We start from the raw sequence: 26,024 nt of genomic DNA, 5'->3' as shown, positions 1-26,024 counted from the left end.
AACCGTTACATCAAGCAAGCTACAAGCTAATACATCTGAAGGAAGAAGATGAATTTAATTGGAAATAACGCGACATCTTTCATTTCTATAGGTATATTTATTATAATTACTATAATTTACAAAAATATATAATCATACAAGGGCTCGGATGATTTGAAACATCTGATTAATTAATATACGATATGATAAAAAGTTAGGGTGATCGAGAGAGAGAGAGAGAGAGAGAGTCGAGTCAAATCGAAATGCGAAACAGTATCAACATTCTCATATTCAATCCAGTTATTTCATATATATTACGCGATTTTGTTACAGATAATTCGTGCGGCTATTATATACGATAGTATCTACGGCTTGGAAAAATCGAAACCACAAAAATATGTGGAACCTCGCCGTGCGCTTGATTTACGTTTCGCGCTTCGCAAGTATGGCCGTTTGGCGGCCATCTTGCGCGAGCAGATTCTGCGCGCGGACGCGTCAGTGATTTACGGCACGCATACAGCCACGCGCAAAACAGGAACCTCTTGTCCGAACGACGCGTTTCCGAGCGACGCGCGTCATCGCGATCCGCGAGTTCACCCCCCTCCCTCTTCGGTCTCGACGGCGGTGATTCGAACCTGACTCGAAACCCGGTTTCGCGCGGCAAAAAGGAGCAAGAGGACAGTCGCGGAGAGTGGACAGAGTTGCGCCTGTGTGTGAAAAAAGGTTTGCCACGAAGTGATCTGCATCTCATTCTCGGGCCTCTGTCCCCGAGGACGAGAACTCGTCCACGTCGGGAACGAGCGTTTGCTCGTCTTCGAGGAACTGCCGGAAGTTGTCGTCCTACATAAGGTGAGCTGTCGCTCGTCGCGCGAAGAGAGAGAGAGAGAGAGAGAGAGAGAGAGAGAGAGAGAGAGAGAGAGAGAGAGAGAGAGAGAGAGAGAGGGTTAGTGGTTAGTTTAGGTTATGAGATCGCGGTGACGAACGCGCCGAGGTCACGCCGTCGTAAATAAGGAAGGTGAATGCGCATGCGCGCGACCAAGAGGGAGAGACGCCGCGGCGGCCCGATGCTCGGGACGCTCTGATTGGCCGCGGCGGCTGCTATGGCCGCCGATTGGCGCACGCACGCACAGTATCGTCAAGGTACACGTACGCTCACATATACCCGCGAGCGAGCCGCGTAGCAGTCGCTCGAGCGACCGAGAACAGTGAGAAGAGCGACGGAAACGGTCGGTTCGCGCGCGTCGTTACCGTCGTCGTCGTCGTCGTCGTCTTCGTCGTCGTTGTTGCCTTGTAAAGCGGAGAACTTGGCGTGCGACGTCCGTGACGCGGATGACTCGGTAAACGACGCCGATCTTTCTTGGCCGTTACGAGTAGAGACGCACCGACGAGGAAGAAAGATAAGAAGAGAAAGATATATATATATATTATATATACATATATATATATAGTGGATCTAAAAAGAGAAGTGCTGGCCGGGCGCGACGCCGACCGTCTCGACACAACCGCGTATACGTAAAACTCGACAATCCGTCAAAGTTTAAACCGCCGTCGAAGGCACCATTTTCCCTTTGCCCTCTATATTGTGTATACCAGATTTTAGAGACTGAGATAATTAGTGTGAGTGCGGAAAGAACGGAGCAATATATACAAGGAACGGACGATAGAAGATCGGAGGTAAGCGTGCGGCGCAAGAGCGAGGGAGAGATTAGAGAGAGAAAGAGTGAGAGCGTCAGAGCGAGAGAAAGGAACAAAACGGAGCGTGCGGAGTTAAAACTGCCGAACGATACGCGCAGAAGGACAAAGACCACAGCGTCAGCATAACCTCCAACACGTTCGCGTTTCGGGGATCGCTGCGGGAAGCAGCAGTGCATCGAGTCACGAAGTATTTGGTAACGACAGAGATCAAGTAAGTGAAAAAGAGGAAGATAGTATATTTTTGCAAGTGTGCATCGCAGCGGGTCTACACGGGAGTAACGACCGTCTGAAGTTGCCGAGAAGAGAGAAAAAGAGAGCACGTGCATCATCACATCATCACCGGCACATCGTCTGATCTCCCTGAAGATCTTCTTGACGTGTCGCTCTTTCGCGACACCTGGTATACGAATAATAATCCAGTAGGTGTGTGGGTGTGTGCGTGCGTGCGTGCGTGGTGCAGCTCCGTCGGTCGTTTTCGACGGAGCGAATAGAAGTAAACACACACATTCGAAGAAGACAGACACACATATACGAACACGCAAGCATCGGTGGTCGCCTGATACACCACCGAGAGCTAAAGCAGCGGAGTCCGGTTGATGGATGAGACTGGCAATATGCTGCAACACGGAGGTTCAGGTGTGGGTCTGATGGGTGGAAACCAGGGTCAGGCGGCCCAGAACACCGCTGGCTACGGCAGCATGGGGCCGGTCGACGGCACCGCGACCCAGGGTCCCGACCAGGCGATCGAGGCCAGGAAACAGGACATCGGCGAGATCCTGCAGCAGATCATGAACATCACGGATCAGAGCTTGGACGAGGCGCAAGCGAGGTATGTGTATCCCTTTTCCGCCATTTTTTTCGACCTGCTCTCGAGCGCGCGGGATGCGCTCCTTTTAATTTTGCTTCTCTTACCTTCGTCATTTTTATTTCAATTAAATTCTCGCGCCACGATAATCGCAATATGTTAAAATTCTCTCTATCATATATTATTTATTATATATTTTTATTATTATTTTTAAATATATATTAATATTATAATATATTAGTATATTAATACACTGAGAGAATTTTCTCTTAAAATTTACCCTGAAAATCATGATGATCGTGGGACAGTATGGAAAGAATTTTATGAGAATTTCTTTGATTAATATTTATCACAATAAAAATAATAATATCTATCACAATAAAATATAAAATATGTTAGATTAATTTCATTAAACTGCATAGTAAAATTAATATTGTGAGACATATTGTCTCATGATTACCATGATTTTCAGGATAAATCCTAAGAGAAAATTCTCTCTGTGTATTATATATTAATTAATTATACATTATAATGAATGAAGGAGCTCGATATTTAATATTGTTTTTCGTGTAGACCAAAATGAGATGTATCCGTCTGAATGATATATCGAGAGGGGAATAGAAATTATGCTCTCGGTTTGTTAATTACGTGCAATTAAAGATTTAATGGTACTTTACAAAGATCCGAGATTCGTGTGTAAATTATCGTAAAATCGAGATGATGTTTGCGCGATATAAAATAGGCGTGCTTTTATTTCGACGATTCAATTTTATTTGATGGGTAAAGGGGGAAAAACACCGCATTATATCAAACAGATTACGTACAAAGTATCTGCAACCTCGTCTTCTTGCAACGTCACGCACAAGAGGTGTGCGTCTCGGTATTTATTTTAAGAAACACGCAATCTTTGCAGTTTAATCATATGAAATGACAGATAATTAATGACGACGAGTAAAACGCACGCGTTATCTACGTGTAATTACGCTTGGAAAAATTATAGGCGCGTTATAATCGGTCTAATTAATCTCACGGACTTACATCTCGGTAAACATTCACTTTATCTATGAACGACAATATTTCGACAGCTGAATAATACGCGAACTTCTGCATTTTATCTAAATATCTCGATCCGTGAAGAGGATGCGACACGCTACCTCTTATTTGCAAATAAACAACTGTCAAGGGCACAAAATGGAACGCGTTGACACGCGGAACTTCTCGTCTATATATATAATATATAATATATTTGGCTATATCGCGTCTGTGGCCATGTACGCATTTAATCGACAGTATACATACATATTTACCTGGTTGCGCCTCGCATGTTATATTTAAGTATATGTCCGCGTATGTGTACATGTGTGTGTTTGATGTCGCTACAAAGAGTGTCAGATGTTCCTCCCACGAGAATATACATGCATTCCATGCATGAGAATGGAGGGAGAGCTCTTGTAATTTCACGGCGCGCGTTAAACACGTTAGCCATTTAAATACAGTCCTGAATTAAGTGTACGAGCTTGAATTAAGTTAATGCTTTTATTAATTCCGAGCCGGCTCATTTTGATATAATCGAGGCGTCATTAAATACGATATAATTTGATGTAATTTACATACCGAATGGCGCATCTAAATTTATCTCTTACACAGATTCGAGCTCTTTATATATTGAATTTTTTTCTATTTTTTTTATTTTTTATTTTTTGCAATAATCGTTGCGATTTTTCGCGATTTTGATTATTATCCGTGCTGTATATTATATAATTCGTTCGTACATTTTGTTTGCAGGAAACACACTCTCAACTGCCATAGGATGAAGCCCGCCCTGTTTTCCGTCCTCTGTGAGATCAAGGAGAAGACTGGTGAGTGATATTTTTTTCCCCGGCCCTTTGTGCCATTGTTTGTTCTTTTTACCATCTGAATCGTTAAATTTTACGCACAAATGACTCGCTTATTATATCGCCGCGCTAACGAATGAATGGAATTTTTAAATGAGTCAATTTCGGTGCGATATAAACAGGCGCTCGCGCCTTTCCACAGAGATTTAACCATAGAGATTCCAACGATTTTTCTCGGTGCGTCATGTCGCGACAAACACAGCATGTATTCGTACGTAAACATGCACGCATATGTATGCATTTTCCACGCGACGCGGAAATCGAAACGTTGCGAGGATGTATTATTATTTATGCAACGTCATTGATTATATCTGTTGCCTCGCGAGTAGGAATTTTATCCCCCGCTCCTTCTCCTCTTCGTTCTTCCCCGCGAGCGCGAGTTATTGTGTATCATAAATCATCGGTCTTATTTAAAGCGCTGACTTTCGGCGCCCGGTTACGTTTGGAATTGATTTTTAAATTGCGTTTTTAACTTGGAATCGATTGGAAAGGGAGATGGAAGGTGGGGAGAGACTAGGAGAACCGGTATAATCTCGAAAAAATCAGCCTTCGATGCGTTACATACGTACACATATATATACACGCGCGGAGAAAAAATTTCTATATTTAACCATCGTAAGAAAGAGAGAAAACCGAACGAAAATAAATAAGCTTCGCATTTCGAGTTGTATACTTGTGGCATCGATCGAGCACGTCGGGAGCTCCGAATTCAATCTTTGAATAGCACATAGCCAAACTTCTCCGAGTCGAGTAATATCGCCGACATTTCGCCGTCGTTGTCGCGGCTCATAAACGCGGTAGACCGAAATCGAGAGGAATCGGAAGAGAGATCCCTATCTGCGACCCCCTGCGTTTCGCTCTCCCTTTAGCCACCCTTCGACCGACCCCTGCGGCCCCCATTCGAAACTCGTAAACATAATTTTTATGCCATGTTTGGATTACTTTTACGCGCGGATCAAGAGACCGCGAAACGCGCAATTATTTTCGGGGGGGATGCGATCGAGGAGAAGGAAAAAGGAGAGAAAAAGAGGGTGAAAGAGCGGGGGGAGAGGAGTTCTGAGAAAGATCGGTGGGAGGTTGCCGACTACGTCAAAAGTATTCGGGGGATGAAAGAATTACACCACCACGCCCTTCACATGCTAAGCTACCCCCTTTCGCATCAGTTCCCCGGCGAGATACGTATGTATGTATATGTACGCGCGAGTAGACAAGAGGGTATCGTTGCCGAAGCAAGAGAGCACAGGCACAGTGATGTCAGCAACGACACATTCCACGTTTGTGTGACGTTATGCTATTTCGGTAATATTCCAAAAGAGCATCGGGTCGCATTCACGACGAGAGGAGAGACGATGCCCTTTTCGTGATCGAGACGGGGTCTATGCTTTCGAAAAGCAGGTCGTATTTTTATTAAAAATATTTTTAGAAACATTGTGTATTTTTTTAATACTCTTATATATTATCGCTCTTTTCTCTATCGTTATTATATCCTCCGTTACTAGCTCGGCTATATCGGAATTTTAAATCGTGCCTTGCCTGAAACTTAAGAGGGCCATTGACCTCTGTGTACTCACGTATAGTGCTGACGCAAACAGCGAGAGAGAATATTTCGCCGAGATATTTTATTGAGAAATTATAATATTTTTTATATTCCGGAAAGAGATTTATTTAAGACGTAACTGCATTATTTACATATATTTATCTTTATTTATAACGAAAAGTATTCTCACACAATTTCCTTTATTTTTTGTGAGAGCATTGAATATTCTGTACGAAAAAAACTTTAATAAAAAAACATAAATGTTATATACACAGAGAGAATTTTCTTTTAGAATTTATCCTGAAAATCATGGTAATCGTGGGACAATTATGGAAAAAATGTTATGACAATTTCTCTGATTAATATTTATTATAATAAAAAATAATATCTATCACAATAAAATATAAAATATGTTTCATTAATTTTACTATACTGTTTAGTAAAATTAATCAAACATATTCTATATTTTATTGTGATAGATATTATTATTTTTATTGTGATAAATATTAATCAGAGAAATTCTCATAAAATTCTTTTCATACCATATTGTTCCACGATTACCATGATTTTCAGGGTAAATTCTAAGAGAAAATTTTCTCAGTGTATAGTAATATTTTAAAGCAAATTAAATATATTTGGAACATTTAGAATACAATTTTAACATATCTTGCAATTTTTTCATCGTACACTGAGAGAATTTTCTCTTAGAATTTATCCTGAAAATCATGGTAATCGTGGGACAATATGGTATGGAAAGAATTTTATGAGAATTTCTCTGATTAATATTTATCACAATAAAAATAATAATATCTATCACAATATAAAATATAAAACATGCTTGATTAATTTTACTAAACTGCATAGATATTATTATTTTTATTGTGATAAATATTAATCAGAGAAATTCTCATAAAATTCTTTCCATATATATTGTCCCACAATTACCATGATTTTCAGGGTAAATTCTAAGAGAAAATTCTCTCTGTGTATTGTGGGAAATGTTTATTACTGTATTTTAAATATATTAAATAGTAAATATCTTGCTACACACAAGATATTTTATTGAGGAATTCTAATATTTTTTTATATTCCACAAAGAAATCTTTAAAGTATAACCGCATTACTTTATATGTATTTTTTATTTACAACGTCTAGAAATATTCTCACACATTTCTTTTATTTTTTCTGAGCATTAAATATTCTGCATGAAAAAACTTTAATAATCAAATATACGTAATGCTATATATATACATATATGGTAATAATATTTTAAAGCAATTGAAATATATTTGAAACATTTAAAATAATATTTTAATATATTATGCAGAATTTTATCATATTGTAGGGATGTTTATTATTGTATTCTGTTACTGTGTGTGTATACTGTTTATTACTCTTTCATATATATATATATATATATATATATATATACGTATATATTAAACTTCAAACTCGTATTACCAAAAATAATATTAAAAAATCCAGGCGATATACAAATAATATTAAATATCCAGGCGATATTGTACTGGATCGAAATTCGAATCTCATCGTTTTTTAACGCGGGAAAAAGAAGAGAGAACGGGAGAGACAACTCGATTCGGGTTTATCGTAAACAAAAAGGGCGTCAAAGCATGATGAGCACTCGAGACGATGAATCGTTTTGATGGTCCTGTATCTTTTACGAGTTTCACCAGCCCGGCTGCGTGCAGTGCACGCGTGCGCGGAAAAATGTACCGAGAGCTCTTTCTCTCTATTCCTTCTTCTCGAGTCGTGGGAAAAAGCGAGACGCGAGATAGTCGTAGTTGAGTTTATGGGCGATGGCTGACGAGGCAGTGAAAAAGTACTAAACTGAGAGAAGCAGATAAACGCTATGTTAAGCAGACCGTTTTACCAGCCATTTAATATAATCTGCTCTCGCGTTCGCTCACTCGCGCGCGCCCCTCAGATAGCTTCAGAATCAGGACCGTACAAAGGAAGGACTTTTTGTTCTCTACCTCTTTGTTCGATGCCGATGGCGTTACGTATATATAACGTGTGATTTTTATCACGCAAATCATTTGCCTTTGCTTTTGTTGGCCTTTCGAAGAAATCCAGATTTCATGCAAAAATTCATTAATTTTTGTGATGACTCTCACATTCTCCGTCATTATACACGTATAAAAAATAACCATCGCACACAGAAAAAATTTACCCTGAAATGGTAATCGTGGGACAATATAGTATGGAAAGAATTTTATGAGAATTTCTCTGATTAATATTTATCAAAATAAAATGTAAAATATGTTTGATTAATTTTACTATGCAGTTTAGTAAAATTAATCAAACATGTTTTATATTTTATTGTGATAGATATTATTATTTTTATTGTGATAAATAATAATCAGAGAAATTCTCATAAAATTCTTTCCATACCATATTGTATTACGATTACCATGATTTTCAGGGTAAATTCTAAGAGAAATTCTCTCAGTGTAGCTAAATTTTAAGTGTTACTATATATTACACCTGAAATTTAGTTACCATGTCTAAATTTTAGCTATACAGTCACTAATATTTTTAAATATAATTTAATGGAGCATTCTCTGTTAAACTGTATTATAGCTTAAAAATATTAGCTACTATAGCTAAAATTTAGACATAGTAATTTTTCAGATGTAATGGATAAAATTAGCTATGATAGCTAATTTTTTTTCGATATTTGAAAGTTGTATGTAATCCTAAATGCCTAAACGTCACGAGATCTGTTTCTTAATTATTTAGATTTGCGATAAGAGATTGAAAGATTTTAATTTTATGTCTATAGTCTAACAATTTAGCTCGAGATACAATCAAAGGCCAAATACTATTCATACGATTTAATGCTAAGTGTACGACGCGATTATAAGACGTGCAACTATAGACAACTCGTTTGATTCGCATTTAATGGACTGTCCTACTTTCTCGGGATATCACGCGTGGTGTGATCGATGCCTCTCTCTCTCTCTCTCTTTCTCTCTAAAAGTCAGTCAGCCTCCGAATACGATTTGTCACGGTCAAATTGGTAGAGAGACGTTTTCTTCCCGTAACGCGCTGATCTTTCGAAAAACCTGTTTTCGGGGCGAACACACACCGCTCAGGACGATTTCCCGTGGGACGCGCGTAGATCCTGAATACCGACAAGGACGGAGTAGAAGGCGGGTCGGTCCGAAAATCCGCGGGATTCTCGACTCGCCTTTCAACCGTGGCCCCAATCCTCTTTTTTTTTTGTCCCCCCGTGTGCGTATGTACGTGTGGACAACACCTCGAGAGCAGCTGGCATAATCCTCCGCATCGAAAAAAATCCTCGAGAAGATATAGCGTCGAATACGTTGCATCGGGGGTCAAAATCCCGTCCTGCGCGACAAATGGTCATTTCGATAATTATCGAGCGCGGAGAATCGTTGGGCGATAAACTTTTCGGCGCGCGCGCGCGCGTGATAAAACAAACAGAATTAATCCGCGGGCAAACAGATAATTCGGCCGGATAATAATCCGCGTCGCTGCCATTAATCACGGATCGGCCGGTTATTGATTTGGCGCGCGCGGCTCGTACTCGGATTGGCTGACTTTACTTACGGTTCGTCATTGCCCGCTTATGACGCATGTTTCGCGATCGGTTATTATTGTACACAGGGTGTGGACACTTGCTGTGCATCGTGACGATTTATTTAATCGTAGGAGCAGCCCGGCCGGCTATTTTCCGCGAAAATCCGCGAGAAACAACGGTAACCCGCGCTAACAATTAAAAATCCATATTCGATTTGGCCGTCGGCCAAAGTAATTCTATTTCCCTTCGCGGGAAACATCACCTATAACGCGTGCGATACCTCGTGCAACACGATGCTTCTGTCATTGTTGTTCGTTACTCGGCACCGCTCGATACTTTCAATGTGTACCCGCTCTTCATCAGGGAAAAATCAATCGTTTTCACCAACGTCAACAGGAAATGATATCGATTCTCAAAAGAACATTTTATTCCCCCGCAAATATATTTTACGCAGATTTTACGATACATATACAGATATGTTAATATTAATCCGAAATGAAGTTGCGTGAATCCATGCAAACCTTGAGTGCATTGCATTTCGTTACAACTAGCCGACCTTGATTCGCAGAGCGCATTTCACGCTGGCTTCACCCTCGCCCTTATCTGCCACATAATTAATAGTTCCTCGTGTGCTTTCATTTATTTACGCGAATCGAATTTTCTTCAACGCGCCGGATAAACACGCTCCTGCATTTAATTATCTTTAAATGATTAAAAATTCATTTGCCTTGTACTTCTCTTGCTGGACACACAGAGAAAATTTTCTTTTAGAATTTATCCTGAAAATCATGGTAATCATGGGACAATATGGAAAGAATTTTATGAGAATTTCTCTGATTAATATTTATCACAATAAAAATAATAATATCTATCACAATAAAATATAAAACATGTTTGATTAATTTTACTATGCAGTTTAGTAAAATTAATCAAACATGTTTAATATTTTATTGTGATAGATATTATTTTTATTGTGATAAATATTAATCAGAGAAATTCTCATAAAATTCTTTCCATACCATATTGTTCCACGATCACCATGATTTTCAGGGTAAATTCTAAGAGAAAATTCTTCCAGTGTAGAAATTAAAAAAAATATATTTTTCAGAAATTAATTAAATACATATATGATATAATATTTATATATTATAAATATCTGTAAAAAAAGAATATAAATTATAATCTATAAAAAATTCTTTATATTTTTAAGTGTATTATGCTGAAATAAGACATATACACCGAAAACTTGAAAAAATAAGTATTTTTCAGAAATTAATTGAATACTATACATACAATATTTATGCACACATTACAAGTATTATAAATATATGTAAAAAAAATTTAATATCTCAAAGTTCATATATTGAAGAAATTTTATATATTAAAAATATAAATTAAATATATGAAAAATTCTCTATATATCTATATGCATTACACGCTAAATCTAAATGAAACGTATACGCCAAAATTGTGGAAAAAAATAAACATCGTGAAAGAGAGTTAATCGCACGTTTTATTATTGTTGTTACAATGTACGAAACGCGTGGCTTCGATTTTCGAGAGGTTGACGCCGCTCATTCCGACTCCAGCTGGAATGTCGTTCCCCTAGCTTTGCTTTCCTTTTCTTCTTGTTCCTGAGCCTTGCTTCCCCTTCTTGCTCCTTCTCTCTCTCTCCCTTTCTCTCTCTCTCTCTCTCTCTCTCTCTCTCTCTCTCTCTCTTTCTTTCTCTGTCTTCTTCATCTGTGATCCTCGCATGCAGATGGGGTTCCAGCATCCCAAGCCTCCCAAGGTGAACCGGCCCATGACTCTCTCGCTCTCTTCTTTTCCGTTGCCATACTCGCTTTCTCTCTCTCTTTTTCTCGAATCTCGTCTTCTCGAACTTTACGCAGCCGACTAACGAGATTTGTCCGATTCGAGAAAGTCCGCTGTAATGCGCGTACTGATTTATCGCAAAAACTCGCACGCTCGCTCGGTATATAATAAATCGCAGAAGTTATGTGCGTGCTCCCTTTCGTTAAGGAAACGTTCGAAAAACGCGCGTTTCTTCCCGCGTTTTTCTCGTTCCGCGGAAAGCAAGTCCGAACCCGATTCCCATGATTCGCTTTAATTACGCGTCGCGCGTATATTCGCTAATTAGCGGCTCGCTCTGACGACGAAAAGACGGCCGCCGCGATACGCGCGAGTTATTACGCATTGTGTGTCTATATAGATTCTGATAAGAAATGGCGCGGCGGCCCCCTTATATTATCAAGTAGCAGAATTACCGTAATGCTCGTTTCGCAGATAACGTGCGTACATATTGTTCGCGAGTTGCTGCTGTATTTCGGACTTTTATCGGCGAATATACCCAATACTCCAACGTCATCGTGTCGTTACTTTGGACTATGTTTTTTCTTTTTCCCCTTTTTAAACCTGACGTGCCGTAATTTATGTCGTCTTTCAATTTAGAAAGTAAGAGATGCGTCGCGTGAATGTGCAGGTATTTATCTTTAACAGCGGGGGATTTTTTGTTTGCGTATATACCGATACATGGAAGGAAACAAGAGGAGGAATATAAAGAAAAAGAGAGAAAGAGAATGGAGGAGCTATTGTGCTGTCAAGTCGTACACGACAGTTGCACCGTGGTACCGTTAACGGAATTGCATTTAAGTCGCCTTAATTGCGCGGAGTTGCTGACCGGAAGTCGTCGTTATGGTCATTGCTCTCGCGACGGGACCCCGCTCTCTTGTTATTCGGTGCTTTAATTTGAAGTTGATGGGGCGAGCTTCATTAAAGCGATATTTTTTCGAGCGTGAAAACGTTTTTTTTTTTGCTCCGAAGAGGGTCCGGTGATATTTTTTGCCAGACAAACAAATCTAATACTCAGATAGTCGCGAATCGAATATCGTCAAATGTCATCTAACATCAAGAGTGAGAGAGAGAGAGAGAGGACCACTTTGCGGAATTCGTCGTGCGTGTGACACGCCACGCGCGCAGGAGGTCGATTTAACAAACCATACGTTACGTCGCGATAAAATCGCACAAACCTATAAACTTCGAGCTCGAGCTAGGTACGGGTACGTTATATCATAAAAATCCAGTAAACTAAGCTCGTAAACTGAGGAAGAGAAGCAGAGAGAGAGAGAATAAGAAAAAGAGAGAAAGCGCAACGGGGTTTCCGTTGCAGTATAAACTCTCCTTGCGAATATGTGCTCACGCGCGTGCATGCGCGATATTTTAAGAGTACACGCATCCCCGAGATCACGAAACACGAATTACAAACGAGATGCCGCTCGATACAAATTTCGCTTGCGAGTATGTAACTGCATGGAAAGATAATATTCGGTCATACACACAAGATCGGCTTTTGAAGCCTAAAACATAATTGTTTTAATTAGTTATTTAAATTAATTATAAAAATACATAATGTTTATATTAAAGGAAAAAATCGATATATTGTTTTAGTTCTACACTGAGAGAATTTTCTCTTAGAATTTACCCTGAAAATCATGGTAATCGTGGGACATTATGGTATGGAAAGAATTTTATGAGAATTTCTCTGATTAATATCTATCACAATAAAATATAAAACATATGTTTGATTAATTTTATTAAACTGCATAGTATCACAAAAATTCTCATAAAATTCTTTCCATACCATATTGTCCCATTACCATGATTTTCAGGGGTGTGTGAAATTGGAACCTCTATGTTATGCTATCATAGTTCTGTTAAGAGTTCTGAGTTATTTAGAACCATAGGAAGAGTTCTTGATAACTTTTAGAAATAGTTCCGGTCATTACGATAACGAAAATCAGTTTCAAAAAATAGGGGTGCCAACTTCACATTTTTTTACACATCGAGTTCTAATAGTTTTGAGCAGAGTTTTAAGGTTCTTTTAAAATAGTTATATAGTTCCTGATTATTTTTTGAAAGAGTTCTGCAACTTTTAGATAAAAAAACGTACCTTCAATATCGAAGATATTTCTAAAATATCAAGTTCTCGTGAAAAACGTTAGAGTTCGTGATTTTCTAAATGTTTCGTAAAAGTGTATTAATTTTAAAAAGTCAATCTCTTCGAAACTATAATAGGTAAATAGAGCCATGCGGTTTTCACATTTTTTCTTGTCTGATCGAGTATACGATTCAGAACTCTAACGTCTTTCCTCAGAACTTGATATTTTAAAAATATCTTTGATATTGAAAGTATGTTTTTTATCTCTATATATAAAAATTGCAAAACTCTTTCAAAAAATAATCAGGAACTATGTACCTATATTAAACAATTTAAATTTACTCACCTCACGGTTGCTCCCCTTTGTTGCCCGATGCTTCCCCGGCGCAGGCCTCCTTCTCGTAGAAGTTTCGAAACACTTGCACTCGCGTTATTTTTTTTCGTTCGCAACGTGCGGCGACGCCCGGGTTTTAGCTATCACAATCTTCGACGCGTTTCGGTAAAACGCGAGACTCGCGACAGCTTCTTCGCGCGCGAATAAAACCGAAGCTCTATTTTCGCGTCGCCGCTTTTTCCAACACCCACTTTTCGCAGGGGCTTATCGAACGAAAATGATCAAGAGAGCGACTTGGCCGCGACGCATTGAAGTCGCCGAAGGATGCAGCGAGACGAACATTGAGCGAAATCAACGATCGCGCGCTTCTTGCCGGTCCGCGAAAGGACGACTGTATTAATTAGCGTCTTTGGCGGTTAATTATCGTATAAATCCGATCGCGTCGCACGTACCGACATCGTAATCGCGATCGCACACGTGAGATTGATCTCGTCGGCCGTGAATCTCGCTCAATGTTCGTCTCGCTGCATCCTTCGGCGACTTGAGTACATCGCGGCGAAGTCGCTCTCTTGATCATCTTCGTTCGATAAGCCCCTGCGAAAAGTGGGTCTTGGAAAAAGCGGCGACGCGAAAATGGAGCTTCGGTTTTATTCGCGCGCGAATAAGCTCTCGCGAGTCTCGCGTTTTACCGAAACGCGTCGAAGATTGTGATAGCTAAAACCCGGGCGTGGCCGCGCGTCGCGAACGAAAAAAAATAACGCGAATGCAAGTGTTTCGAAACTTCTACGAGGAGGCCCGGGGAGGCATCGGACAACAAAGGAGCAACCGTGAGGTGAGTAAATTTAAATTGTTTAATACATAGTTCCTGATTACTTTTTGAAAGAGTTTTGCAATTTTTATAGAGATAAAAAAACATACTTTCAATATCGAAATACGTTTTTTTTATCTAAGAATTGCAGAACTCTTTCAAAAAATAATCAGGAACTATATATAACTATTTAAAAGAACCTTAAAACTCTGCTCAAAACTATTGGAACTCGATGTGTAAAAAAATGTAAAGTTGGCACCTCTATTTTTTAAAACTGATTTTCGTTATCGTAATGACCGGAACTATTTCTAAAAATTATCAAGAACTCTTCCTATGGTTCTAAATAACTCAGAACTCTTAACAGAACTATGATAGCATAACATATAGGGGTGCCAACTTCACCACCCGATTTTCAGGATAAATTCTAAAAGAAAATTCTCTCTGTGTAGTTCCTATTATAGCTGAAAATTTTTAATAAAATTAAATGCATAGACTTTATAAGTAAATGGATTAATTAAAGTTATAACACTTAAGTGCTGAAAAAAAGTAATTAATAAATTGGAAAAATATCCATGCATGTCTCTCGGAATATTTTTTTCCTTCAATAAAAGAAAATTATATATTTATATCTACAATTTTATTGTGTTAAAGGAAATAAATATCCCGACACACATGGATTGTTTTTTTCAAATCAATTTATTAATTATTTTATTTTTTAACAATTAAGCATTATAACTTTATTTTAATATTATTATGTAATTATATATTTCACGCTAGAATCACTAGACAGTGTGTCTATTGCGTGTTATAGATAGTTCAGATAATCTTTATTCCTTACAAGTCATAATCATAACGAATATACATGTGCCTCTCCCGATTCAATTTATCGGACCGCCGGACGAATCTTAGATTATCTTGGCTAGTGCATCACGTCTTGGTGCGGACGAGAGAGAACATGATCTTTCGAGAGGCTAATTGGAAGACTCTCGAGGGCTACTCTCGACGCTCCTCTACGCTACGCCATGGGCCGGCGTACTCTTAATCGTATGGTAATTCTATGGAGATTGCATGGGGCGAAGAGAGAAGCTCGTAGCCCGGGATCGTTAGGCCCTTTTCGTCCCCGCCAGGACCTAAACTCCCCCGTTTTGTCTTTCCACCAACTAACGGCGTTCCGCTATCCGGCTTCCAATCATTCCTCCTGCGCTTCTCACCCATCATCTTCGTTGGCCCCCTTCAAAAAAGTTTATTTTTCGTTTCGCTCATCTCGTTGCTCTCGTTAAAAATAATCCGTGCAAGGTACAATTGTTTTCTTTACATCTCTGCCTTATCGCGAAATGGATTCTATATATGAAAGATTCCTCGTCATTTAATCTTTTTTTTTTCGCATAATATGCCGGCAAAAACTTGGCTAAATATCGTATTTTAATTATATTTTAATTATAGAGGTGTTTTTAATTTTTTAATGTTTTGGTAGATTTAATTTATAATTAAATTGGTTGATGCGGGTGTTTTTTTACTGCAAGTAAGATAATCATTTTTTTTTACATATTTAATGTAACAACGTCGATAATTTGATGAGGTGTAACTCGTAGCCTCTATCATCGAAGAGTTCCATCTTCCTCCGACGCCTTCCTTCTTCGGCCTTCCCTCTTATATTCTTCCTCGAGTAGAGACCTGAAGTGACAAGTGAATGGCGTGCCACCCTCGAGAGGGGGAGGGAGAGGCATAACAATAACCTCGCGCTGTTTCCTCGCCGCGAAATAAGTATCATACTGTCTCGTTTTCATATACACGCGGGCGATTTCAGACACGCGACGACCTGTCGCAATTGCCACTGTCAGTTTGCGTCGGAAAGAAGCCTGCGATTATGCGCTCGCATGTGTATGTATGCATGTATGTATATGCACGTGCAAACGTCACTTACTCTATCGCGCGCGCGCAAATGCGAGCGTTATCGTTGATCTAACTCCATTCCAATTCCGTCTGAGTACCAGATGACAGGAGAGCGACAGCTCATCCTCAACGCTGGCCGTCCCTTCCCCGCCGTCTATCATCGGATAGGAGTCTCTCTCTCTCTATATCAGCATAATTTTATCGCGAATCAAATTAGAGAGGCCGGCACATAAGTGTCGTATTGTTCCTTCTTCGTCAACTCTCCACCGCATATTACACTTCCTTTTTATATTAATAACTCTGCGAACTAACTATTCATATTCGGAGTACTTGCTATTTCTTTTTGTGCTGGTTATCTTCGGCAAGATAAAGATATTACCGATGTATTTAAATGCGCAAAAATTCAATTCTCCATAAGTTGCAAAAGCCACAGTTTCTAATTACTCGCTCATAAATGTTTTGCAGCTGAATAAACTTTACACGGGAGTTTGAGAAGAGCTCGAACAAATTAAAAAAAAAATCCGCAAGATTTTCGACGAGAACAATCTTAACTGTCCGTTTCGCAACAATAACGCTATAACTGTAATCTATTACTATTCCCTTCTGTAATACCAATTTGAATTCAAATAGCACGTAGTCGAAATATATCTCGATACCAGCAGGGCGCCGTGGGCTGCCCCGGGAGCCCACTTCTTGTTTTCGCGGCGATGCAATGTGCACGCCATTTACGGAAGGGAGACTGGGGGGACATGGTATACATGAAGCAGCGAAAGAGAAGAGATGCTCGCGGAGCAACAACGCGTATACAGAGAAGCCGCGAGAGGTGCCGGCGAGGATAAAAGAGCAAGGAGAGGAAAGAGGCGAGTGGGATACGCGAAGAAACCTCCATCTCGGGGGCTCGAGATTTCATTAAAATTCATGAACCGTACGCGCGCGACTTGCGCTTCTCTCGCGCCGCGGTGGTCTTTGAGTTTTGCGCGTTACGTAAAGAAGCGGCGCATCCACGACGACCTGGATGAACGAACGAGAAAGAGAGAAAGGGCTAGGAGAAAAAGGGCGAAGAGAAGGAAAGCTGGGGGAGAGACGAGGCAGAGAGCGACGTCAGCTATGAATAATACAGGGAACTTCTAATTGCGCGAGACAAAACTCCATGTAGTTGGAAACTTTTGTCTCGGCTATACGAGAAGAGGAGAACTTTCGCAACTCTCGCAGAAACTTACCGCTTGTTTTACCGCCCTACTCATCCTCCTCTTTCTTCTTCGTCTTCGTCTTCTCCTTCTATATGTATATACGTGCGCCGTCTCGCCGGAAGTCAGCGCGGAATCGCCGCAGCTCTCTTATATATCGTTATTCCGTTCGCCGGAAAGGAACATTGTTCTCCTTTTGATTCGTCCTGGAATTCGTTCCGTGAAAGATGCGAGAAGATGCGTTTGCTCATCTTCTTCGCTCGGTCATAATCAGTGACTCTGTGCAGTCTTGTTCATTTTATATCTAGATAAAATAAAAGGGGTGGAATATCTATGGGAGTTTTTGATATACTTTTAGCGCGCATATTTATCTACAAATTCTTTTTACAATAGATATTTATTCAAATTTTATTATTTTTTTTTGTGAATGAATATATGTATATCATGAATATATATAATATTATAACAAATTTATTCTGGCGATGATTAAAGTCATTATTCGACACGTCGTTTCTGTATGAGAAAGAAACGGTTGGTAAACTTTGCTTCTAGTTCTCTCCTTCGAGCTCCCTCTCGCTCGTTCTCTCTTTCATTATCCAACGACGGTGGCTCGCATAGGTGTCGGCAATGAAGAGAGGGATATCGTTTCTACGGCTAGGGTATGTTCAACCCCCGTACTCAGGGGTGGCTGTAACGTCGCTCGTAAAAACACCGTAAACTCGACAGCAACAGGTCCCGTGTGTCTGACGCAGAAGAGCGCCGGCCGCTCTCGGAATATGACGTCAGGAATGTGCGGGGTGTCACAACGCCTCGCTGCATCACTGGCGATTTTTTCGTGTCCCTTTTTCCTCCCTCTAATTTGCGCGATTATTATGATTACGCGAATGACGTTCAAAATTAATTTTTTTCGTCGACAATCGAACGCGCGCGTAAATATTTCGCGGTTCGATATTTCTTTTTAATCTCTCGACATCGATCGAAAGAGTTTTAAAAATAAAATAAAAAGAGTTATCTCTCTCTTTCTCTACGAGATATATTCCGTAGGTGTTAAATTATTAGAACGCGCCGTTTCCAGACATCACGTTGAAAGCGTCAATTCTCAACGTACCCAATATCGTGTCGAGACATTCATCATTTATGATTGCTCGTTCCGTGCATCTTTTATAAGCATCACCGGACCACGAGCGAAAGGTACGGAATCAGCCGGAAAAATCTCGGAAAATTCGTGTACCCCGTGTATGTACGCGAGGCAGGAACGAGAGCGTTGATTCTTCCGACATTTTTACACACGAGAGACGACGGTTTATACTAGAACAGTCCAGGCGACCATCATCTTCACGGAGATAACAGGATGGGCGGTGAGAAAAATTGTCACGGCGAAGGATTTCGAATTCTCGCCGCGTAAGGGGTCTGCGGCAGAGTCGACCCCCTTCTTCCCCTGCATGTGCATGCATTATGCATGCACAGTGGTGCTGCGAGAAAAATGTCTTGGCAGCCGCAAAGCACGGGGTGGAGTTGCCTTGTCTCTCTCTATCTCCCTTCCTCTTTACATGCGGTGTTACCAGTTCTGTATAAGGTGTGCAGGTGTGCGTATGTCGATACCGGGGATCCAGATGTGCGCAACTTTGCTGGCGGCCTTAATTGTGCTCATAAGATTCTTTAATAATGACATACCGTGTCATAGAACCCGCTGCCAAGAAGTAGCTCGCAAAACGGAATATCGGATCGCGCGATATTGTGTAAAACTTCCCGGATAAATCGGGGGGATAAAGCTTATTATAAGCTTAATAATAATAATGTTGCGGAGTTGCTTAAATTTAAGTTTTTATTTTTACATGCCAGTAGCGACGAGTTTAATTAAACGAGAAAATGCTCTTCTCTCCTGCTTTCTGAAATATAATCTTTGTAAGAAGGTATATCAAGTCTAGAGAAAAAAAGCGAAAAAAAGAGAGATAAAAATCTATCGAGATTAAGGTAGACAAAAACGATCTATATAGGCATCCGGAGTCACAATAATGCGTCTTCAGCTCCATCCTCGATATTTCGGCGACGGTTTTTCCACGATTTGATATCGAGCGCCTTGCCCTCCCCCTCGACGAGGAGATTCGGTGGGGATGAAGCTGAGCCGACTGTCCACCCTTCCTCAGGGACGGATTGCCCTCTCTGGCCTTTCTATGGGCTCTGCCTGATGTCTATGGCTCCATTAGAGCCTATATAAGGGAGCGTTTCTTTCAATCTATTGTTCTGGTAAAAATACACCTCGCATTAATATAGATATGAGATTAATAAAAAATTATTCTCTCTTGTGTGCAACGCACACTGTATACTGTTTGCGTTCGTGTTATAAAATTATCAGATTTGTTTAGGAAAAATATTCAAATGCAACTTTATGTTTCTACGAGAGAAGCACTCGCTACTTTCTAATCGAGAAAGATGAGATTACCAAAGTTGTACAATTTATGGATTAGATGTGGATAACGAAGTTGCAACGTAGTGTGGGTGTGTATCGCGGAAAGTTTCGTGCCGAAACTTCAAGTTTAGTTTAGCAGTATTTCGCAGTATAAGAGACAACTCTCTTCGTTAACTGGAAACCGAAGAAATCGCAAAGTTGAAGGGAAGGGCAAAGATAAGGATACTTTTTCCAATGATGATACACCGGCGAAAAGCGTTTACAGCACTCGCGGGAGCTACTAGCGCGAAAACGAAACGCGAAAGAGATCTTGTTCATTCTTAAAAAAAGGAGTTCTTGTGTGAAAAATGTCTCGAGAGTTTTAGAATATTGCAAACTTAAAGACGAACATATTTTGTTATATTTGAAAAAGCTCTTTAAGTTTAAAATAATTTTAAAACTCGAAAAATTTTTCATATATAAGGACTTTTTTTAGGAACACATCTTTTGAATATCTTTAGGATATTTTAAGAATATATTTAAAAATATCAATGTGAACAAATTTTTTAGACGAAGAAAAAAAAATATTTAACTATTAAATATATATATTAAGTATATTTAAAACTAGTTTTTTAACTAGATCTTTTTATAATTTTAAAAGTAGATTTATAAATTTTTTCTGAAATTAAAATGTATATGTTTGAGATGTTATATATGGTTAGAATTAGAGTTAACACACGCCGGCATCTCTTTCGACCAATTTCTCGTTTCGATTTTATTCGTCGCGAAAGGATTCTGATGCCACCGAGTGAAAAGAGCCTCGCCGAAGGGCCTTCAGGTTCTGATGGAATTCTAAATTTTAAATCGCCCGAAGGATCCAAGTCGGAAATTGAACCTTGACCTTTTCCTTCTCGACGACTTTCGATCTCTCTGATAGGATTGGTCCTACGGTCGTGAGAGCGCGTTTGGAAAGCACCCTATCGTCGTTAGGTTTTATCGCGGATGTTTTGGCGTCAAATATAAAGTGCGTCTCACAGAATAATTTCACTGATTGTGAGTCGCCTCACGATCGAAGCACGTAAAGATTCTTCCATTTTATGCGTTATTTCTCAGCATTATATAAACGCATGGCTGATGATCTTATGTTGTGATTACGATTTCTACAGGCGGAAATACTTAAAAATTCAGCAGAGTATCAATATTTTTATCGTATGCCATATATAAGATATACAATATCAATAATATTATACATATATTTATTGAATTAGAAGAGTCTAAAATTAAATCTATAAAAAATAAATATTCAAGCGGAAAATATATTGACAATTTGACAATATTGTTAGCGTTTTTCGTAGCTAATTCATTTGTCACGAGGAAAGATAGAATTTTTCCGTAGGTCTCTCCGGAGAAACGCGGGGGCTTTTTCGAGATTACGTGGCCGATATTCTCGTCCGACCAAAGACGTTTCCTAGACATCGCGACGACGCGTGCGTCACGACGAAAGTTACTCGGCGCGATGAAGAAAGAACAATAATTTTCCCTTCTTCGTGCCACCCCCGTCCATTGACGTTTATGCGTTTGCGCGTGCGAATATAGTACGCGGCTGCCGCCGGTGCATCCGCGCGAATGCACTCCGGAGATTTTCCAGGCCAAGTGTCCCGGCGTTATTCGCGAGGTTGCACACGCCGTAGATCATGGGTGTTTTCAGCATCCACATCCATAGCCGCGGTTGCGCGCGTGTGAATATCTATACGTGTACCTAGATACACGCGCGGAAAAAACGCGCCGCTTGTGAATTATTTTCTGACCGTTGCCTCTCGTTCTCGGTCGTGCGTACAGTTTGGTCCACTATGCGTATAGACACGCATAGAGGATGTTGCACCGCTAACGAATGAGATATTCCGTGTGTGTCTGTTTTGAATATTTTATAAATTCCGTAGATATATGATTTTCTTCGTTAGCATGGACTTGACAGATAACTCTTTTATATTCGGATCGAAAAAAACATGATAGAGAAACGAGAATAAATATATTTTAACAGATATACAGAGAAATATTTAATTTCATGTGCGTGAATATTCTGTAATCCAACTGTTAATTGTAACTTTCTTCAGATTTTTTTACACTTTACTCTAAATAACGCCGCAATAAAAATAATAATATTTTTTCGTTAGCAAAAATTTGACGGGAATTTTTTGCATATCCAATTCAAGAGAATATTAGGAATGAATATTTTAAAATATATAGAGATATATACATATAATATCGTGTAATCTAACTAGATTGTAAATTTTTCCATCAAATTTTTTCTCAGATTTTTTTCAAGCATTTTTTTTTTTCTTGCGCGTTTTTCCTATCTTTCTTCCGCCTCTAATATCTTTCAAGACACGCGACTGGATCATTTTACGTGAAGCACTCTGTATATACGGCGCACGTCGGTCCGTGGCTACATAGGCATCGCGACTCGTGCATATATGTATATGTATATATATACACATACATATACATATATATCCACATATACACGTACATTCGCAGATACGTACGCAAACTCACACGTATACCGGGTGGCTCGAAAGTGGTATTGGTCTCGACGCGAGAGCCACTCGATCAATACACCACGTTGCCTCCTGCGCCCTCATCCCCAGGAACGTCGGTGCACCCCTTCCAGGCCGTTCCTGTCTCTTCTCTTTCTCTCTCTCTTTCTCTTTCTCTGTTCTCTCTTCTATCTATCGACTACCCCACTACAACGTGGCCGACGTGTTCGCCCACTCCCGAGAAAGGGACGATACGGTGGAAACGGGCTTTCGGCCGGCCGAAGAGACTCGGGGAAGGAAATACTCCCGCTCAGCAGAAAATTTTTTGACACACACTCCGATGTGAACGATGTAAAAAAAAGGGAGAAAAAAATTCTGATCAATTCGCAAGAGCGAACTCCGAACGAAAAGTGACGATATTCCGCGCGAAAGTCAACATCTCAATTTTCGAAAAAAAAAGATTGAACGAACGAAAAAGTATGAATTTGAAGAGTACGAAAAAAATTAATATCTTTCGCGATATTGTTTTATCTGCGATTTTATACCTTCTTTCGACTTTGCCGAGTATGTAAATACCGTTATCGTGCTATATATTTTGATCTCGCATGCTGTTTATCAAGCGTGGGATGGATAACGGGTTAGCCGCTAAATAGATCGGTGATCGCGGAAATCCTTTCGGAATTTCGCCGGATTTCGGTGGTATTTTCGATATCGACTTTATCATAAGCTCGCTCCCGATGGCAGCGGCTTATCGCGCGTGAAATGGAAACAGATTGAGTCCGTTTCCAGTTCGTCGTCGAGGGTCGGCTCTTCTGCTAGGCATAAACAAGGTTATAGAGTCATTAGGCGTTATAGACTTGTTTCGCCGACGAGGCTTATAGACTACCAGAAAGAGATAGAGAAAGACCAGTGCGCGCGTAGGCGTTTTCCTGTCGTGTTTATTTAATCGATTACCGTTGCCGTTGAATTTTACAGTGCCTGCGGACGAAACGTGCCTCTTATATCCCACACTCGTAAATTCTTATAGCTGCGAAACACTATCATCGGCATTGTGGGTCATCGCGATCTACAATTCGGTATAAATAGGGATATTATAAGTATAGTATCTATCCCTGTTTGCTTTATATAGCGAATATATCTTTCGCACCTCTGCCTATCACAACATTAGAGAAATCGGCACGTCAAAAATTTAGAAAGTATATAAATACTTTCGAGTATATATATAAATAGCGGTGACATATATTTTTTATGGCAATAACACAAGAGATTCTTCAAGAAAAAGATTGATAAACGTACAAGAAGATGAACTACGCGAAACGATTCGCAATTACATTATAATGCGATTTTACGAACTATAACAGTCATATGGCCCGAGAGAATTTTTTTTTCAAGCTCTCGTAAAGATCGACGCTATACGGTTTATTTTTCCGAACGAGGCGAGGTGGACGAGGGAGGGTGGATGGTCTACGGGATACAGGATACGGCACTGACCATGCGTGCGAGGGGTGTTTCCACCCTCCGCGCGACGAAGCCGCGGGAACTTCGGGGAGGAAGTGGAAGGATGAGGGAGGGAGGCACACATTCGGTACACCTGCGCTGTATATTGCGGAAAAGCCGGACTTGCCAGGCAATAAGAATTTCTTTCTTCATCCCTCGCGCTTGCCCCCCTCCTCCCTCTTTTCTCCGACACCGTCGACATGCAACCCCTTTATTAAGACCCCCTTGCCATCCACCCTCTCGTTCCTCCTATGCTCGGTTCCGTGAAGCACCACCTTCGACCTTTTTATCTACCGGTCCACCCTCTCTCTTTCCTCCCTCTTCTTCCTCCCCCTCGCATTGTCTCGCAACAATGTGAACTCGAGGCTAACTAGTTTCGCTGATACGCGCGCGTTAGAGAACCTCGGCCTCGGCTGAAAAAAAAAAAAAAAAAAGAAAGAAACTATAGACACGAGCTCTGAATGCCAGTCTTTCGTCCCGTGTAACTTTGCGCAGCTGTACATACGCCAGTTTAAGAGAACGGCGTCTCTAAAGTCTCTCGTGCGACATGGCAAAAACAGTACTTACGGAGTTTCGTAACTCGGCGAACGCATAAGTGAATAATGAGACGATCGTTTCTGCGGTCGTTTCTTCTATAGCTCCTCACGTCGTATAGAAGTAATTTGAAGCTTGAGAAATTCATGAGATTTACACATGGAACTCGCGAGTTATTCGTTCAGGACACAGGACAGGAGCTTTGCGGGCGAAGAGAGTTGAAATAATCATCTTCGCCTTCGGACGGATGAGTTGAGTTTCGAGTGATTTAATTTCTCTCGTGCTTTTGCGGTTTTTTTTTCTTTCGAATCTCGACGCGCGCGAGCGGTTATTAAGCTATTAAAAAGTCTGGATATCGTTGCCGCGAGAGGTGCACGTACGTATACGCCGAGTCGAGACAAGTTCTCGAGGGTTCCTGAGCAGGAATGCCACTTCAATAACGAAGCCGAAGCGCAGTCGAGGGGTTTAATTTGCCTCGAGACGCCGCGTTCGCTCTCGTGCACTCATACATACATATACACACATATATATATATATATATATACTTATACATATATATGTATGTATATATATATATATAACGTGTAGGTATACGTGTAAATATATATATGTATCCGAGCCGGATGCCTTTCATAGTTATACTACCGCGGCTGTCTCTCGTTGCCGGCTCCACGCTCACGCCTTGGTTCGTATATAAACTATAGCTGGCTGTGTGTACGTGTGGAATACATAGCACGCCTAGACCATTTTGCAGCGTTCCTGCCATTCTAACATCCGCGTTTCATTAAAAGATCTCCCTGCCCGACCTCTCTCGGTTACGCCGTTTCGCATAGCACACGACTGCACTTCGCCTATCCTGAGACGGACACCGTACACTCGGTGTCTCACAAGTGCCTCGCACGTTTCTCCGAGACGGATATCGGTCCCGAGCGACCATTGGCTGTGTTTAGTACATAAGTTCCTTTTTCACGAAGGAAATATACGAAGAGAGCAAAAGTAAACTATAATTTGTAAATGCCACTGTAGATTGGCTCTTTTGACTTACTTATATATATGCAACTTATATACACTCGAGTTATTCCACTCTTTTCAGACATCTCATATGTGTATAGATTATATTGAATATTGTATTGAAATTGGCGAAATATCTGTGTCACATGTATCTGATAAATTTAAAAAAAAGTCATGATCTCATTGGCCTTAAAAACTAAAAACGATCTGATATTAGACGTTTCCGTTTACATTTCACATGTTGTTATTGTATGCAAAACATACAATCGATGTAGTCTAAGATCGATATAGTTCATGAACGCGCGGTGTCGCTGTGCAATCACTTAGAAATTCATTGTGCGATAAAACCGCATGCGAGGACTATTAAACTTGTTGCTCTTCGGCACGGACGTAATGGAAATGAACAATGGCTTAGTAATACTTG

General features: G+C 40.2%; 1 protein-coding gene across 9 annotated transcripts in view; it reads left to right on the top strand.

Moving 5' to 3' along the window:
- Positions 1 to 424: 424 nt before the first annotated feature.
- Positions 425 to 26,024, top strand: part of Exd (PBX homeobox extradenticle) — a 53,233-nt gene continuing 27,633 nt past the window's right edge. For 2 of the 9 annotated variants that reach the window (XM_083042751.1, XM_083042750.1), the window contains exons 1-2: positions 439 to 2,503; positions 4,265 to 4,338. In XM_083042751.1, the coding sequence (XP_082898877.1) occupies positions 2,271 to 2,503; positions 4,265 to 4,338 (307 nt within the window). In that variant the 5' untranslated portion in view covers positions 439 to 2,270. Of the gene's footprint in view, positions 2,504 to 4,264; positions 4,339 to 26,024 lie in introns of all 9 variants that reach the window. The other 7 variants (XM_083042746.1, XM_083042744.1, XM_083042747.1 and 4 more) reach the window with 7 other exon arrangements.

The sequence above is a fragment of the Prenolepis imparis genome, unplaced genomic scaffold (assembly GCF_030444845.1).
Source record: "Prenolepis imparis isolate NDT839.2.m4 unplaced genomic scaffold, iyPreImpa1.0 SCAF_7, whole genome shotgun sequence".
Taxonomy (NCBI): Eukaryota; Metazoa; Arthropoda; class Insecta; order Hymenoptera; family Formicidae; genus Prenolepis; species Prenolepis imparis.
This window is presented reverse-complemented; position numbering and strand designations above follow the sequence as displayed.